Source organism: Cebidichthys violaceus, unplaced genomic scaffold (assembly GCF_023349555.1).
Source record: "Cebidichthys violaceus isolate CVI_PGR_0920_01 unplaced genomic scaffold, fCebVio1.0.p SCAF_21, whole genome shotgun sequence".
NCBI classification, from domain to species: Eukaryota; Metazoa; Chordata; class Actinopteri; order Perciformes; family Stichaeidae; genus Cebidichthys; species Cebidichthys violaceus.
In genome coordinates, this window is record NW_027176384.1 from 193,487 (window position 1) to 211,952 (window position 18,466).

The following is an 18,466-nucleotide window of genomic DNA, read 5'->3' on the forward strand; positions in this document are numbered from 1 at the left end:
AAAGTTAACAGAAACAATCTTTACTACAACCTTGTTTCTACATCATGAAAAACAATCAAGCCCTGTGCCAGTTTTTCTGGGAAGGAAATACGTTTGAAAAGCAAATGACACAACACAATTAAAAAAAGTAACCAAACTGGCATTTCCAGACAGTACAAATTTATACAAGAATGTAGAACTGTAAATTTAGCAGCACCAAGTCATACATCTGACTGCTACAAAATGTACATAACTGAAAACACTACAAAACATCGTCTTATCTGGCTTTTCTTTTAGAAAAGTGTGTTCATGCTGCAGGACCGACTGTCTATTTTCAGAAACATATTTTCACCAAAATTGCTTAAATAACAAAAAAACATGTTAACCATTTCCATGTGATGCGAGACATTTTTTTTTGGGGACAACATTTGACAGTGAAACAACTTTAAACATTTTATAATCTTTGTCCAACAGGGAAAAGTAAGGTAAAAAAAATGGTCTGTTCCAAATTACCACTGTTCATCCCCAAATACAATGCAACACTGCATAAATTCCATTTTGAGTTTGTCTTCAGGTCGCTGTGCTGTAGAATCAAAAATGTATTCAAGATATCCACCATGTTCAGAAGTCAGTCCTTCCACACCCGACGGCCAACGTGTCAGTAAGACGAGCTGTGATTGACTCCCGTCTTTGAAAGTTTATGACCCGTCAGGACTGTGGACGGGGTGGTCGAGTCACAGACTGACGGTTCTGACTGCCGGACCACCTCGTCCAGCTCGTTGATGAAGTGTTTGAGGTCCTCCAGGCAACGTTCGCGGATCTCCCCGAGGTTCTCCCTGAGGGGAACCTGCAGCTGCTTCTCCAGGTTGGCGTCTTTAGCCACCAGCATCTTTACCACCATGCCAAACGTCTCGCAGTCTTGCCGGTACACCTGGAAGTGGATACAGGAGTTTAAAGAAAAAAACAAAACAAGTATATAGCATTTGACACGCACACAGTTAACACATTTACATCCATTTGTATGCAGATTTTAAAGATGTAAGTGACAACAGGCAGAGGTAAAAAAAAAAAAAAAAAGCTCTTAAATGAGATGAAATGGCATTTCCTTCCTGCTTAACCTGGCGCCAAGGTGTAAATACTCCAGTGTCAATGAGCCCGAGCTGATCGTTCTGGTGTCGACACACGTCACGTAGCGCCAAAAGATAAACACTTCTCTTCTCAAGTTTAATAAGGGCCCATTATATAGGACACGGTGGCACAACAAGCAATAAAAAAACCTGCTTTAGTGGCGTCTCACGGGCTTATAACAGGTGTTAGAGGGACAATGAGGAAGATGTGCTGGAGTCTTGTTTGGGAGCTTCTATTTCACACAGACTCTCAAATGTCTCATTAAACAAAAAGAGGGAGCCCCTCAGCTTCCACATAAAGCGGTTCGATTTGCAAAATGCCAAAAAAAAAAAAAAAAAAAAAAGACTTCACATGAGCCGAAAATGAATTTCCAGAGGGGAAAATATCAGTCAACTAAACTGATGGTAATATTTTGTATTGGAGAAGTAAAAGTCCTTGAATCTCTCTCCCTCGTTTCCTGTTGACACCTCCATTATGGCTATCTAATAAAAAAGGATTACAATTTCCCCAACAATAAATAAATAAGATACACATCATGAGGACCTTTTCTAATTGGACAGTGTGATGCTCGGCTTCTCTACAACGATGGCGCAAAGAGTCCACACTAACAGACCTTCCCTGTGGAGTGCTGCTCTCTCCTCTCGGTTTTCTTCCATCTGTCCTTCCACTATTTCATGAATGACTCATTTCCTTCTCTAGTCAGTCTCTCTGTGCCTCTTTTCGTCATGGTCAATTCTTTTCCCCGATGAAGTGAATTAACCCGATACGATACAACTTATTAATTCATGCCGCAGGCCTGACACAAGGGCCCTTCCAACAGCAAGGGCTGCGTGCGGATGTGTGCGTTTACACATATGCCTCTGTGTGTGTGTGTGTGTGTGTGTGTGTGTGTGTGTGTGTGTGTGTGTGTGTGTGTGTGTGTGTGTGTGTGTGTGTGTGTGTAAAATTAGGCCAGACAGGGGTGAGTTTCAGACATTCACTGGATTCCAATGGTGGATTCTGGGCTGTGGGGCGTTTTGACCTCACTGGCTTATTTATAGCCTTTTTTTTGCGCATGTTGGAGAAGAGGACAGATCGCAAATGAAAATCTGCTGTCAAACTGAGTTTATGTACTTGCAATAACAGTTGGCAACTTTCCAGAACCGGCATCAAAACAAAAATATGTCCACTGTGTAAAAGCTACGGTGAACAAAAACAGTGTGAAGCTCAGAACGTCTCCGAAACCACGTTCTGCTAATGTTATCGGCCGTGATGAGGTTTTACTGAAGATGATTTCTGCTGGATTGGATAAATTTGTTTACATAGAACAGTTTAAGGAAAGACCGCTTCAGTGAAATGAACACATTCTGGGCGTTTCTATAGTGCATATATATCGTCATGTACAATAAATGATCAAATGGAACAAGTTAGACTAACAAATCTGTTCAAAAAACAAAACCCTGATAGCCCTGCGCTAAATTTAGTACATCACCCTGTCCTTTCAATTTCTTAGCAACTTCCTATGCTCTCATTCAACAGCTGATAGCTTGATGACAGTGAATGTATTCATCAACTTTTTGGAGGAAGTATCCAATCAAGAACTTCTATGAATACAGGGAAAGTCTTTCCTAGATAACAATGTGCTGAAAATGAACTTCCTGTATTTAAAAACGCACATCCTGAGATCCCTCCCTTGTTATCCAATCAGGAAGGAAAAAAGGCCAGTACTTGACCGACGGGGCAGAGTCGGTCCAGAACTGTCCCTGCTCCTAAAAAAAAAAAAAATCTTTAAAATGTATTTTCAATAGTAAGGATTAGGGGTGAGCATGTGGGCCTGCCTGGCTTCAGAAAAGAATGAGAGTGAAAGAGTTGGGGCCTCAGTCCAGTTCTGCCATCTTCATACCTAAAAATAAAAAGACTGGAACAGTCTTGGCTTTCTGTCTTGTAGCCAAACATATTTAGATTCCTCACCAAATGAAATAAAACTCCCTTTGTATCACAGCATGGCCTGTGAGGAGTAAAACATAATACCCTTTATTGCCTCTCATGCCTTGTCACTCACTAAAAACCAGTTAGTCTGTACTGCAGCCAAAGTCAACTTTGACAATGAGAGCGGTTTCAGGTTGAATTTCAGCGGACCAATTTCACTTAGCTACACAAACACACACAGCAAGGCGCTGGTATAATGCGGCCCAGCACGATGTCTGGCCGATGACGGAAAGTTCAGCTTCTGGTCCGTGAAAAGTGGAGAGACAGTCAGCGAGGAGCTACCGGACTGGAGCGTGTTTGTGTCTGTGTGTACCGAAGAGATGGCTAGACCAGATTGAGTGAACCAAAACATCTGGCCGACACTTGTCAAGTGGCTAAACACGAGTGCCTACTGCGACTTTGTTGTTTCAGTCAGCGAAAGAAAGTCAGAATTAAGAGCGTTTAGCTGCGTGTTCTGGGGACGCTGGGAAGATAACACCAGCCAGCAGACAAGTGCTTACTGTATATGTTATGCAGCGGCTGGTTGGTTTGGTCTGCCGCTTTGGAAAGTAACTAACCGCCATGTGAAGGCAATTCTCTCGGGTTTTGAGTAATGTTTACAAAAGGTTTTAAAGGGTTAAAGTGTTTACCAACAAGCTCAAACATTTTTCGGATAGAAATATAGGAAATATCCAGGGCAAAATGTTACTAAACTTCTGATTTGTGTGACAGAAACCAGGCTCACGACTAAACAAGCCAGCCTTTCATAAACACACAGACAACCTTCATGCAGGTTGGTCTGAATATCATAAAAGCCGAAGAAAAGGGACAGGAGGAGGAAAAACGCCGATAATCATCAGTTTCTACTGACAATTCCAAAGAATTCAGAAATCCTGGAAAGAAAAAGTGAAACTTCATATCCCTGTGAAAACAGAATACACCGTTCCCTCTGGTTTTTCTAATCTACTCTTTCCAGACCTTAATTTCAAGACTACATCTGAAGATTAAAGCAAGCGGGCACGAGTCATACAGACAATGGATACATGACGAACACCTAAAGATTCTTGACATGGGTCTTGGCTAGTCCTTTCCCAAAATGCACGCTGTATGAAATGACCTGAAAACATGAAATAAAGCTCACACAATAGAGAGTGAGGAGAACACAGACTGAGGGGGAGGAGACGGGCTGTAAAACGGGCCAGAAGCTGCAGCGTCAGCAACAGCGTTACAACCGCCTATAGGCTCTGTGGCGCAGCTCTGCGGTGTGCGCTCCAGGGCAGAGCTGGCTCAGGTTTAATGGTCCCAGTAAAGCAGCGGTAGCGCTCACTGGTGCAGGAATGGCCTTCATTAGATAACTGAGCAGAGCTGGAACCTCGGGCGGTTTTTAGCTCCGTTAAGCTCTCGATTTATTGTATGAGCAAATCTATACCATGTCTATGCTTTACTCGTGTTCCTGCAGGATGCACATTATCCTAGTGTTCTAAAATCTCTGTGTGCGGGCCTTAATTTATACATATCACTCACTCTCACACACACACACACACACACACACACACACACACACACACACACACACACACACACACACACACACACACACACACACACACACACACACACACACACACACACACACACAAAAAAGAGTCAAACTCAGAAGGGGAGAGTTGGGATGTTGGAGCCATGTGGGACATGAAGCTAGCAGAGGCTCTAATGAGCAATTGTTGCCATTGTGCCAGTCAGGATGGGAGATTAGCAAGAGCCACCAGGAAACTGGTGATAAGATTTGGCAACCAGCTACTTTGGCAGATAATTAACCATCACTCTGCCCTAAAACCGGTGTCTGGCTGTTGAATGGGCTGGTGGACTTTAGGATGTGCCCGCCACTGTGACTGGTGGACAGAAAAGTCAATTTCCTGCCTTGTAAGTAACATAATAGCCGACTGTTCCAGTAATGCCTATCCAGTAAAATAATCCAGGTGTGAGTCAGAGAAGTCAAGGCCACCACATGTATGGGATCATTTGCCAAGCGCACAGCTCGTACCATGCGTGCACCAGGTTGACGTTTATAGAAAAGTCTTACAAATTAATAACTTGTAATGAGTAAATGCAGTCGTTTTCCAAAAGGGGAAACAGAGCCAGAGGCACAAAATGTTCACTTAAATATATTTGATGTTATTCTTTTACACTGAACTACTTGCCGAATCATTTCATCACTTAACCCCTCCCGGTCAACAGATCGGCTGAGTGTGAACTGGAGTTGGACAGGTACCTTCTCTATCTCCTGAGCTTTGGCTGCGATGGCCAGGGCTCGCCGCTCTTGAAAGTTGTCCGGGGACAACTTCTGGCTCTCCTCCACAACCGGAGCCACCAGAGGCTCCTCTTTTTCTCCCTCTGGAGGGTGGTTCTCCTCCTACAGGAGGTAGAGGAGAGAGCGGCATGAGTCACTGCTCAAAGGAGGAAGCAGAAAAGTGAACAACAATTTCACAAGCATGACAGAAAATAAGTTTTTAAAGATGAAATGTATGGCAGATAACTACAGAAGTGATGATTATATATAAAAAAAAGCATACCACTGCCAAGTTGACAGAATTGATGAAGGCTAGCAATAACACGACACAGAGAATGGGAATGTGAAAGGACGTAGGTCAGCAACTTGCAGCCTGCGCAGCGCTATGACCTGACCTACTGACTGTTTAACTTCACAGGAAAGATGTGGTTGATAAGGCGTATCGAAGGATGAAGCTCAGCTTCTAAAGAGTACTGTGTGTTACATCTGCAAATAGTGCTGTAATTCCTATGAATCCCTTATTCTTCGACTGAGAAGCTGCAGCTCATATGTCATATTCATCACAGCAGATGTGGATCTTCATATCGTGCACTGTTATCATTACTTAGCCAAATTATGACTAAAACCTCCCGGCTTAGCGTTGCACTTATCTCTCGATGTAAATTGTAGAATTTGATACTTCAGTTGTTTGTATATCTTAAAAGGAAATCTGGCCAGGCAAGCCACCTAATGGATAGATTGGAAACTCTCGTGCCCATAAGTATAAACGTGAAAGCCAAAAGAAGGAGCAAAAAGGGGAGAAATGAGGCCAACTTGGATCACCGCACAATTTCTTTTGCTCATTTCCTGATACTATTAAGAGTTTGAAGGCCAGGGAGCAGAACTGCCCAGCCGTGACTAAAGTCCACTCATACATTACGGGAAACAGGCCACGGACTAAGTCACAATATTAAATCTCTTGATGAATGAGGAAAGACGTCACGGGGGGGTGTGCATCACGAAAGCCGAGTGTGGCGCAACTCATAAAGCATCATCCAATTATTCCTCCGTCCAATTCTCTCCCTGGAGCTATGCTTGGGAGGAGTCCAGCGTGTACGCTTGTGTGTGTACGTTCGTCAGTGAAGGAAACATCCCCGTCTGAGTCCTTCACTTCCACTCGCTGGGCACAGCCCGACCCGGAAGGCATGTTAGAAAGCTTGGCAGATATATTTTGTGCAAACGGGACTAAAATGAAATGTCATCAGCCGGGAAGTATGGGTAATCTCTTTTCAATGCAATACTAACAATCAATTAAAAAAAAAGGTTATTAGACCTAAAGAACTTGCTTGGTCTGGTGAACCATGAATTGACCTTTCAAGTTATGACTGCTGTAGATTCTGAAGAAGTTTGTTTTAACAAATGATCATTGTTGCTAGGTGGTGCATTTTTATTATTCCCACTGGTAACCTGCCGTGCACATTCGTGGAAAGATGAAAGTTTTAGAGTCACAGCCTCAGGTTCAAACCGCGAGTACAAATCCATATTTCTGAGCTGTCTGACCAGCTTACCATAATCATCTGTCTGTACAGTATCTTCATGGAAAAATTAATGTCTGGACCAAATTGAACAGCAATTGTCAACAGTTGTCGAGACATTTCACTTTGAACAATGAACGTTAGCGTTATGGTGGCCCAAAAAAATCTCTAATGACAGGGACCCGATGCCTTGTGTAGGTGATGAAACCTCCTGGCTACCTCTTCAGTTACAGGTTATGGTCTCCACCACAGCCGGAGGTGCTCTTTAGACCCCCTCCTCTGTCTGGGATGGCTCCATGGAGCCTGCGAGTGTGTTTGTCGAATCCCCGCCGCAAGGCAGTGGCCGGGGGGGCCTTGAGTGCAAGCTTTACTGGGGGGGGGGGGGGGGGGGGCTTTCATCTTAGCCTTTCATCTTGGCCAAGGTTACGGGTTTGTGCCCCCAGAACAGAGAAGACACAATGCACCACAGGCCAGATCAAACAGCAAAACGCAGCAGTGTGCATCAGTGTGTGTGTGTGTGTGTGTGTGTGTGTGTGTGTGTGTGTGTGTCTCTTAGTAAAAAACTGTTGATTGGGTGATGGTGGGTGGTTCTTAGAAAAATTTAAATAAAAAAATGCACATAAAAAGGAGGAGAGGAGAGTATGTTTCTATTCTGTTTCGTGTAATTTCTAGAGTATAAAGCAAGTGCATGGATTTACAAAGATATCAAAGTGCCCAATATGCCACAGCTACCGGGCACAGTCAGCCATACCCTTCAACAGAAAGAAAGGAAATGATTGTTCATTGGAAAACAGTGTAAACACACCCCAATGAGTTCCACAGGGAGGCTCGTCAGGGACCAAGATCCTCGGATAAAACTGTGACTTTGGCTACCGAGTTAGCCTCTTCGCTTCTGGGTGGCCGTAGCCAGATGCATTGCGCCTAATCACATCTGATTCTATTTACACTCCTCTGCATAGTTGGAGATGGATGATATCAGCAGTTATTATTTGCAAAAACAGGCAGGAGGGATCTACATTCAATACTTACTCAAAACAATAAAAGTATTTATACATTTCTTATTTAAAAGAGCACTTTAAGGAAGTACGGCTCATACTTTGGTCGACACTTGAGCCCTTTTCCCCTCCATCGCTACAAGTTCTTGTGATTGAAGTCTGCTTACAGCACAGGTAAACAAAGCATAGGCCCGATGGCTTTTATGCTCTGCGTGAGGGCCACTTTAAAACCCATTAACATACTTGAATGGGACTAAACACTTATTAGAAGGATGGAATTTAAGAAGTTCCAGATGCATCCTGCTGTACAGTGACAAAGGCGGAGCCCACAATATATAATAAAACAGAACAGGAATTTTGGGGCTAAATTGCTGTATTAATATAAGACAAAAATCTTATATTTTCAAAAAGAAGCAAAGGCTTGTGTTGTGTTTTTACTCGTTCGTGTCAACTTTTAAGTCAAATTTAAGCAGTATTGCAGTTTGGTACCTTGTTTGAGGTTGCGCTGTGTGGGGAGCCTTCTCTTGACAGGCCAGGAATTTTGTCTGAAGAAATAAGAAGAAAAAAAAAAAAAGACAAAAAGAAAGTTTGACAAAGTGAGATTTGAGTGAGGTGCAAAATAACATGAGAAAAAAAAAAAGAAAAGAAAAAAAAAAAAAGATTTGGAATGAGGATAAATGAGAGGAAGGAAAAAGCAGAAATTCTGTGGAAAAAGGACAATTAGTATGTCTCGAAAGTTAGTGAGAATGTGTTTATGGTTATCAGGGCTCTGTTAAGGTGTTTATGTTTGGATCCAGGATCCGGATGGGTACCTAGGCTAGAACATCTGGAAAAATCAGGACACAGATGGTTCGCAATCCCGCTCCAAACTGGACACAACCTCCTCTCACACTTATCTTTTTTTCCTTCCAGCAACTTCTCTCCTACAGTCCATCCAAGGCTTTGTAGCCGGCCAATCAAGTCTACCAACAAAACACGAGCGCCGAGCAGCCCTCTATGAAACAAAAACACCCCGATGTGGAAGCTTTGGCTTCAGGAATATCCATCAGACATCCTATACCCTTTCCCTCTTCGTCCACACACGACCCGGTGGCATCTTTATGAGGCCTGACAAAGTGGCAGACAGAGCGGGGAGGAAGGCTGGCTGCTGGACACATTACAGACCACTCCGTGTCTCTCCGGTTACCCAGCCTGGGAATAGGTTAAGTTTAACGAGTGTAACCTTTGTATATTTCTGAAACAAACCCAATGCATGTAATTTCATCTCGCCCTTGTCGATTTACATTGGGGGAAAAAAAAAAAAAATAAATAAAAAATTGAAAGAAGTGGCAGAGACTGAAATGTAATGGTGAAACCACTGCCAAACTTTCCAATCCTGTCCACAACTATTCTGAACTGTACTTACAAGTCATCCTGCTCTAAAAAAACAAGCCTCTTCATATCCTGTAGGAAGACCATAAGGTTAACAGCAACCTAGCAAGAACACTCACTGCCTTAATGCTCCACTATAAAACATGATCAATGATGTGTAGGTTGGGATCAAACACATGTAGAAACACTATATTGTCACATGACGTCCACTTGTAATTCTACAGTCTACTGAGCTAACTTCATGAGTAAAAAGCACCAATACAAATGAAAATTTAAAAAAAGAGAAGGCTGGCCCTGAAGATGGTAGCAGACCTAAATAACACCGTGCTACTTGTGCAAATAAGGAGGTAGAGATGTCGAAAACATGCAGAAGACACAAGGTTACACTAGCAGTCATGCATTTTACAGTCCAGTTAATCAAAGCTGTATTGCTGACATGCTGGGAAATTAGTTATGTAAACTTGGCACAGTAAATGTCCGATGTCAGTAACGTAAATAAAATATGAATCGGCATTAAAAAGGCCGTCTGAATTCGCATTGCCGCTGCATGTCATAAGGCCTGCATACAAGTACTTTGAAATACAGCTTTGACGTGGACCGTAAAGTCTACCGTTCCTTCACTCTATCCTTATCGAATGGGTCATTTCCAGACAGTGTTGTGCCCAATGACTCAGAACTGAAGGGAGAGTAATGTTGGACAGCATCAGGGTAACTTGCTCAGTTGGTCTGGATAATTACTTTTAAAAACTTACTCTCAAAGCCTAGAAATTGAAATGGCGTACATTTACAAATCAGTGTAGGAACCATGGAGAGTGCCAACATACCGCCGCAACAGATAGTAGAAATGGTTTAGGAAGGAGGGATTCCATTACAGCAAAGTCACTACTAGGTACTAATAAATAAACAGAATTCATGATGCAACTTACTTCAGACCTGAGTGAAACAATTTCAGTGTCAAATAGGACATCGGAGTGTATTGTGGTCAATTATTCTGAGTGATTACATTATACTTTGTTATATTCTGTATGTTTAAACTTGATTTGAAATCAATTAACTCCGTCCTCCATCCTTGCGTCCTTCTCGTGACTTAGTGGCCAACATCTTTTTGAGTCTAGAAAGCCACATTTCCTTCTAAACATTGCTTTGACATGACAAGGATGCAAGGAGATGTGTGAGGAACAACACATCAGCTTACGGTCCACCCAGGTCCAAGCTTGTTCACATGGCTCAATGTACAGACCCAAAGTTTCATGTCCACTCTGTTGAGGAAGGAGCGCCCCCCAAAGGTGCTCAGAAACCCCATCTGGACCGTTCACATCTGAAAAGCCAGCCAGCCAGATTATCAGTCATGGATAAGATGGTGAAATAGAAAAAAAGAGGAAAATAAAAAGGTCTTGGCAATGAATGTACATCTTTGGGGGTGATTGTCCTGAAGTTAAAACCTGATCTGTAAAGACCTAAATGATCTTTTATTATCTTTTACAAATGGCCAATAAAGTAGTCGTGGCTCACGTTACAACAGCTGGCAGCGACTATGAATGTTTGACAATACTAGGAAGATGAAGACAGGATGGACGCAAGGTTTTTTTTTTTTGTTTTTTTTTTAAAGAGCTCGACACTGCCTCGGGGCGAGGGGGAAACTCCAAGGACTCTACATACTCTTGTCTTGCTGCGAGGGGAACGGCAGGCTCTTGGCTCTGTCTGGCGAGTAGCCTCTGCTGCTGACGCTGGAGCCGGAGCGACTGTGGGGGGAACGGGCCACCTCGCGGCGCACGGGAGAGCGCTCTCTGAGCGGGGGGAATGGGGCCGCCTTTCTCCTGTAGGGGTCCTCCCTTGAAAAGCAGAGGGGAAAAACGAGTCACAGACCAACACTTGTCCCTTTCCTCTTTCGTGCCAACGTAGCACAACACTGCCATCTAGCATTGGGGACGACACACACACATGCAGGTTTTGTGTTTTCACTTCCCCTCTGACTGCAGCATTAAAAAAGCTGTATACAATTGGGCAATGATTGCACATGAAAGCTATCTGCGGTCATGAAGCATTCGTTCGTACCCTCGGTCCAGGTTGAGGATGGCTTGCACTAGCGTGTCTTCGCCGCTCTCTGGGAGCGATCGGGGCGGTGGGTAGATGCCCTGGTTTCGTACGCTGTGAGGAGGCGGTGCTCGGTTGCTGAGGGAATAAATACACACAAATGTTGTGGTCGGTTGCGGATACATGCTGTACAACATGGCGACGAATACTATTTTGTCAATTTGTATTTCACTTTATTCAAACAACCTTAAAATACCCGTGCCGTCAGGATTATGTATTCCGCACTGTTATTCCTGGGGACAATTTATGAGCACGTTCTTCTTCCTTTAGCAAAAAGAAAGTCTTAGAAAAAGAATCTCGAGAGGCAACCGCCTCACACTAGCCAAGTATGGTTATGACACACACACACACACACACACACACACACACACACACACACACACACACACACACACACACACACACACACACACACACACACACACACACACGGTGGAAGTCATCCAATAGCCAGATGAGATCTAAAAATGCAGACTAAACCACTTCTGTCGCTTCAGTTCTCTGTCCAGATCCTAACCCGACTTCAAACAATATCCGGGTTGAACGCCAGTCTGGCTTTGATATAGAGGATCTACTTCTAAAATATCATTAATGCTAATGCATGAGAACTAGAAAAGAAAGGTTTAAAAAAAGAAAGAAAAAAAAGGCGACACTTGTTGCGATTGCAAACGGATCTCCCAGAGGGTCTAAATATTCATGAGAAGCTAGAGGTTTTAAATTATAAAAAGGTATATTAATGTTCAATGTGTGGTCAGAAGGTAATATAATAATCAACTGTGTGGAGCATTTAGTTCATGCTTCACAATTAAAAAAAAAACCTTCTTGAATGGGAAAATAAACCTGCACATGCTTTGAGCAAAACCTTTTACCACTCCCTGATTGCCTTGTAACTCCTGGCACCCCTTTTCCCAACTACGTCTCATTCTCAAGTGACCTCTGACCTTTACCCTAACCAAACAACAGGCCGGACCTCCGTGCCCTTTCACAACTCTAAATGTTTGTTTGGAGTGAAAGCCTTCATTTCCCTGTCTGCCTGCTAAATGGGGAATCTTGCGACTTTCTGTCCCGTTCTGCAACTGTGCAAGTTTAAGTTTGGCCCCCAACCAACGGTCAATACTAATGAGGGGATTTCAGACGGAGTAGTCATAAAACGACCGCAGAGCATCGAGTATCATGGCAGGTTGCGTTACCTCATTTCACCTCTTTGTTGTTTGATATGTGAATTTCAATCAGCAGTCAAATATTAACTCAAAAACTAGTTTTGGCAGCGTCAAACAGCACAGGTGCGATGTGAGAACCTAAATCAACGTTCTCAATAACCAAGAAGGATGATTTCCACCATGCAAATGCACCAGTAGTGTTTACGATACTTCAGCACACCTTTATAAAAAGGATGCTATTCTTCAAAATCAATGGCTGGATGTTTCCGTTTTTAGTTTTAATATTAAAAACAAATGAAAATATAAAAGGAAACAGAATTGTTTAGTTTTTTTTGTGGGGGAGCCTCACTTTGGTAAAGCAGGTAAATTGACAACTGCATTTAATGATGCCAACAACTTAAACTGCAACATACTTTTACCAAAATGCACAGCCAAAATGCACGGCCAAAGGGTTTTGAGTGAATATTGTCAACAATCAGAAAAATCAGTAGCCTAAATATTTGCAAGCCAATCTGTAGCCTAAGTAGAGACACTGTTCAGCTACAACAGGTCAGCAGAGGTGGGTATGGAGCAAGGTGAGCACCTAGACCGTCAGGATTGTGAATAGGGTGAGATGGGCCAATATGGGGCGGGGCAGATCTTGATTTATAATTGCTGCCATTTAAACAAAGATTTCAAACATCCTGGAAATAGAGGCCTGCTCCTGCAGCACCACCCTTCTCTGCCCAATTAAAAAAGGAGTAAAACACAGAGGACTTGTTCACAAGTGCGGAGAACAACTCCCCAGCTATTCATAATGGTAATGTACAAGTTTAAGGAGTGATTTTACATTTGAAAAATATCAGCTGCAGTTTACCTAAACTCCAAAGGCCGTCCTGGGTGTTGGTCTTCCCTGGGCCCTCTGTAAGGGTACTCCTCCTACACAAGGAAGAAAATGTCAATCAAACGATTTGATTATGTCCTAAAATATAGGTGTTATGGAACTTAGTTATAATCAGTCTGAAGCTACGAACAATGATGCAAGTTTTGATTTTAAAATGTTTGTGTAACTTCCATGCAGCTAAAGGTGAGCTCATGTAATAGTAGCTCATGGATTCATGACCATCAAACTGATAAATATGACATATATGGATGCCAATACATCATTTTTTGGGGAATTTTCAAACGCGTCTTGAGGAAAAGTCACTTTGTTAGTTAATCAGCTATAAAGATGAACAAAAAACTACTGCAAAGAGGAAAGGCTTGAAAATATTTCAACTTGAACCTTCAACTGTAGCGCCCTCGGCTGGCCAATTATGAGTGTAGCTTTCAAACCAACAATATTAATTAACATGACATGCAGTTGTAATATGTCTGCAGCATGTTTAAGACCTTTGGTGTAAATGTATGTACAGTTAGTCAGTCTGATGCCTGTAGTAGTATTAATAGTATTGTTAATTAAAGCATATATGAAAAACAGGGAACACAATGACCCAAAAAAACACTTACATTTGTCTGGTGGGTTTGTTTATCAATGTAACTCAACAGTCCTGTCATGCTCTGGTTGTATTAATTTTTTTGAATCACTTTGTTCAACTTATGTTGTTTTTAAATGCGCTCTATAAACTAAACCTGAAGTCTTTGGAAGTTCCTAATGACAATGTTACTTTTATGACATTTGTGTTCTCACCCTCCTTGAAGGCGGAACAGCTCTGCGCTCAGCAGAGAAATGAAGGTTGTCGCCACCGTGGTAGCTCCTCTGATCTTCATGATAATTTCGTGGGCCTCCCCCATTTGGAAAAAAGCGTGGACCTCCTTCGTATTCGTACCCGCCGCGGCCATAGTCGTCCTCCGGCCTGCCAAAGGGGCCCCTTCTCTCCGCTGCCCCAGCTGCCCGCGGGTAAGGACCCTACCAGGACGGGTACGTTTAATGATTTCACATTTGCATATGAACTTGTTTTTAAAAAAATGCTGTTAGGGGAATCATATTTCGTAAATGTTTGCTTAAATTTACTCAGAACCTGGCTAAGGACTTCTTATTGTTCCTAATTAAAATCAGCTGTGGAAAGACGTGGTATACTTGATCAGAACTAGTTTTTATGACGTGTTGTCCGACCACGTCAGGAAAAATTACAATTACACATGACAGTTAAAAGAAGTATTGTAGTGGTTAGCCATTGTTTAGCCCTCCGTCACCAAATACTGTATACAGCCTGCTTGGAAGACAAATACATCTATGTACTTGTGTATTTATGTGCCGTCACTATGTACACACTCACCGGTCTCTCTGCCAAAAAGCGATCATCATACACCTCTCGGATACTCCTTTCTCTCCTGTACGTCACTGCAAAAGGCAGACAGTGAGAGATGATGCAACGTTATGTTTGTACATGCAACCGAGCACGTGCTGTTCCACAAAATAAATAATGTGAACTAGTTTCCGTATTCATCGACGATGTGTTTGTTCATGTCAACTTCTTTAGACAGCAGTATTCCAGTAAAAGACGTTATTACATGATATGCAAGAACAGAGAATTTATATCTAAATCTGATGACAAACAAGGGACTGGCCAGATCTTTCCTCAAGGCATTTTGGTTTGGGCTTCAGTCAGCTGTACACTGCAACAATTAATATAGAAATGCTCTGAACATTGTCAAAATTCTTGCATGCGGTATTATTTTGTTAGATCTCTTTAGGTAGTAGTACCATTTCCCGTGTTGTCGTCCTAGCGTAAAACAAAACAGTGTTAAATGAGTGGACTGTAAAGGCAAAGGTTAATCACCAACTTACTTTTGGACTCAAGGACCTCTGAGAATCGGGCTGATGTAGAGAAAATACAATCTTCAACAAAATCTGTAAAAAGATTTTTGTTTTTTTAAACAGAGTCAAAGCATGGAATAAATTGGAATTAGGAATAAGTAATGGAATAAGCATGGAATAAGTTGTCATGCAACCGTTTAGAAGAGAATCTCTATAATCAAGCCTATCAATCTGTTATCAGATATTTCAAAAACGTGGAAACATTGCAGTTTATATTTTCTACTTAAGATAAAACAGGGAGTACTGCTGGACCATGAGATGTGATCCAACAGCTGAGCTGGCTGAGGTTTCTTTCTGCAGACTAGCCGGACGTATGGGTGTACGTTTTATCAACAACACCGTATTAAACGTAACACTAGCTCGTTAACACCCAGCCGATAAGTTACACAAGCCACTGCAATGTGTTCTTTGATGGTGAATTAACTACTAACTACTGTAGCTCCACGTAGAACAGACAGCTAGCGTTGCTAATTAGCTCGCCTCCATGTATGCTGCAAACAACCGCACGTTTTATTTAATCTGAGAACAAGTTAACTAATCTATGCCGACATACACAATCACAAACAACTATATACGGCAACATAATACATCTCCTAGATCAATACGTGTTGAATAACTCACATTAAAAGGCGATTTATTCCACCAAAACTGACAAAACAATCTCACCTTCTACTAACGTTTGGTTAGCCTAGCCTTTCCCGGTAGCTACATGTAGAACGTCTGCTTTTATTGGACGAGGACTTACTACACGTCATAAAGCTGCGACGTACAGACATGGCGTTTGTTTCTTTTTGCTAAACGTCAACTTCTTACAAATACACACACATCTACTATTTTAAACACATTCATATATTATACAAACGGTTGAGGCTGTGTTGGTAAGTCGTTTAATGTATTATGCTGCTAGCAGTTACGTTAAAATGTATAACGCGACATGAATGGTGGACTTACCAAACTAGCAAAGTAGCTACTTGTGTGTTAACCTATTTTTTTTATGATTATTTGGCTTCGTTTTTTGTCTTCCAGTGTGTCGTATGCGTCCAGTATGAGCGGGGGTTTGGCTCCAAGCAAAAGCACCGTGTATGTGTCGAACCTGCCATTCTCTCTTACCAACAACGATCTACACAAGGTTAGTTCCTTCATCACTCCTGGTCAGTGTTATGAAATGTTATTAATGCTTTTATTTGGCAAAAACACAAGTGGGAGTCAAATTATCTTTTCTCATTTCAGCTATTCACCAAATATGGAAAGGTTGTGAAGTAAGTAATGTCTTTCTCATAGTTTATTTTGTATTATTTATATCTTACAGCAATGTGTAAGCCAAACAAAGTAGTGACTGAATAACCCACAACATTCCGTTGAAGCCTCTGAAGACTTGTAATAGTAATACATGTTTTAAAATAGGTATTAATAACCGACACGCTTCATGCAGGGTTACAATTGTTAAGGATAAAGATACTCGCCAGAGTAAAGGAGTAGCGTTTGTTCTCTTCCTGGACAGAGAGTCGGCTCATAACTGTGCACGAGCAGTGAACAACAAACAGGTGAGTCCGTCACATTAAGACCACCAGTGTTCACGTTACTGTACGCCACTGAGCACAAGACGCTCGTGTTGTGTCTGATGTTCACTTGTCAGAGTTTCAAATGCGTTTGTCTCCCAGCTGTTTGGCAGAACAGTGAAAGCGAGCATTGCCGTAGACAATGGCCGAGCAACCGAGTTCATAAAAAGACGAAACTACACAGACAAGACTAAATGCTACGAATGTGGGGTGAGTGCATAATAAACATTTTATCTTGTGAGATTATTAACTTTTATTGAATTAGAATTGCAAGTATAATCTTTTTTTCTCCAGAGAGAGTTGTCTGACTTTGTGTGTTTTTAAATGAAACATGACAGGACACCGGTCATCTGAGCTATGCGTGCCCCAAAAACATTCTGGGAGAGAGGGAACCTCCGAAGAAGAAAGAAAAGAAAAAAAAGAAAAAGGCTGAAGAACCTGAGCATGTGTAAGTCTTAAATAGCTGATATTGTGAGATATTCTATGTGAGAGTGTGCTGTTTTAATTCCTCCATCTTTTCCCTTTTTATAGTGAAGAAGAGGAAGAAAGTGAAGAAGAGGGAGATGATCCAACCTTAGATAGTCTGAGCCAAGCCATAGCTTTTCAGGTAAGTGTGTAGATATAGAAATCCAAAATAGACACCTCTATGAAAAATGCGACATACTCGCTCCCCCATATAACATGCTATACTATGACCGTTTTATGACTTTTGATCTTTTAGCAGTGTTATATCTCTTCTGTCTTTTGTGCCCCTCCAGCAAGCCCGTATCGAGGAAGAGGAGACGCAGAGGAAGCAGGCACGTGTGTCTCAAGAGGAAGGCGCTTCAACATCCTCAGACTCTAAGAAACCAAGGATCAAAAAGAGTGCATACTTCAGCGACGAGGAGGAGTTTAGTGACTAAGCATAATAATGATACACAAGTTGTTTGTTGAATAGTGCTTTCTTTTTTTGTACTGTGTTATTATAGTTGGGATGCTTCCATTTCTACTGATACAATGTTGTTTTTTCTTCTTGTACATTTCCAGAAATACTGTAATTGTTCTTGAGTTGATTAAATGTGTGTGGTTGTTTTCTATGTCAGTCAATAAAACCTTGTTTCCTACTGACAAACCAAAACAATTGTTGGTTGTTCGAGTGTTAAATGCAGAATCAGATAAAGAATCCTGAAGAAAAAAGGTAATTTACTACTTTTCTTAACTCAATGAAATAATTGGAAACTGATGCAGGAAATTTGTCTGTCAAATGTCAAAAGCGTTTTCTATAGTATACGGTTGTGTATTTCAAATGACCATGTTCAACAAGGAACGAGTGGCGACACTGGTATGAACAATTCTGAACTTCCTTACAGTGTGTGTAAATCCTAAATATTGCATCATTGAAGTCTCGTCGTTGGAACAGGATTAAGATCCAGTTGATATGAAAAGGTTTGAGCGACACTGCGGCCCTTAATCGTACCCTTACATTGTTTTTAAAAAGCAGCATGATTGATGAGAGTCACGGTAGTGGTATGTGTTTTTTTATGCTCGCTAGTTGCGTCAGCACGCAAATAAAGCGAGGGATTCCCCGATGTTTAATGTGCTCGCTTGTGATCTCAACGGCTGCGGCATATTTCTGCAGTCTGAGTCAAA

General features: G+C 41.9%; 2 protein-coding genes across 5 annotated transcripts; one reads left to right on the forward strand and one right to left on the reverse strand.

The window, feature by feature from the left end:
- Positions 1-4: 4 nt before the first annotated feature.
- On the reverse strand, positions 5-15,994 carry pphln1 (periphilin 1). 3 transcript variants are annotated; one of them, XM_068716784.1, is made up of 11 exons: positions 15,945-15,994; positions 15,249-15,311; positions 14,737-14,801; positions 14,148-14,366; positions 13,335-13,396; positions 11,280-11,396; positions 10,884-11,056; positions 10,465-10,542; positions 8,343-8,398; positions 5,327-5,467; positions 5-910 (listed from the first exon to the last, which is right to left on the reverse strand). In XM_068716784.1, coding segments are annotated over exons 2-11 (1,185 nt in total). In that variant the 5' UTR covers positions 15,250-15,311; positions 15,945-15,994; the 3' UTR covers positions 5-637. The 3 variants fall into 3 exon arrangements, with proteins under 3 accessions (XP_068572885.1, XP_068572886.1, XP_068572887.1); XM_068716785.1 differs by having other exon boundaries at positions 15,900-15,978; XM_068716786.1 differs by lacking the exon at positions 10,465-10,542.
- Positions 15,995-16,046: 52 nt separating this feature from the next.
- Positions 16,047-17,967, forward strand: zcrb1 (zinc finger CCHC-type and RNA binding motif 1). Of its 2 annotated transcripts, none has more exons than XM_068716745.1 (8): positions 16,047-16,156; positions 16,305-16,407; positions 16,509-16,537; positions 16,711-16,822; positions 16,940-17,047; positions 17,176-17,285; positions 17,369-17,444; positions 17,596-17,967. In XM_068716745.1, the coding sequence occupies exons 2-8, from the start codon at positions 16,324-16,326 to the stop codon at positions 17,737-17,739; spliced, it is 663 nt and encodes a 220-aa protein (XP_068572846.1). In that variant the 5' UTR covers positions 16,047-16,156; positions 16,305-16,323; the 3' UTR covers positions 17,740-17,967. The 2 variants fall into 2 exon arrangements, with proteins under 2 accessions (XP_068572846.1, XP_068572847.1); XM_068716746.1 differs by having other exon boundaries at positions 16,780-16,822.
- Positions 17,968-18,466: the final 499 nt, after the last annotated feature.

Coding starts and splice junctions, on each gene's coding strand:
- pphln1 (XM_068716784.1), bottom strand. Junction 11,057..11,279: donor ATCCTCAACCTGGACCGAGG/GTACGAACGAAT, acceptor CTGCTTTTCAAG/GGAGGACCCCTACAGGAGAA. Junction 10,543..10,883: donor CCCCTCGCAGCAAGACAAGA/GTATGTAGAGTC, acceptor CTGGCTTTTCAG/ATGTGAACGGTCCAGATGGG.
- zcrb1 (XM_068716745.1), top strand. CDS start 16,324: ATGAGCGGGGGTTTGGCTCCAAGCAAAAGCACCGTGTATGTGTCGAAC. Junction 17,048..17,175: donor CTAAATGCTACGAATGTGGG/GTGAGTGCATAA, acceptor GAAACATGACAG/GACACCGGTCATCTGAGCTA. Junction 17,445..17,595: donor GCCAAGCCATAGCTTTTCAG/GTAAGTGTGTAG, acceptor GTGCCCCTCCAG/CAAGCCCGTATCGAGGAAGA.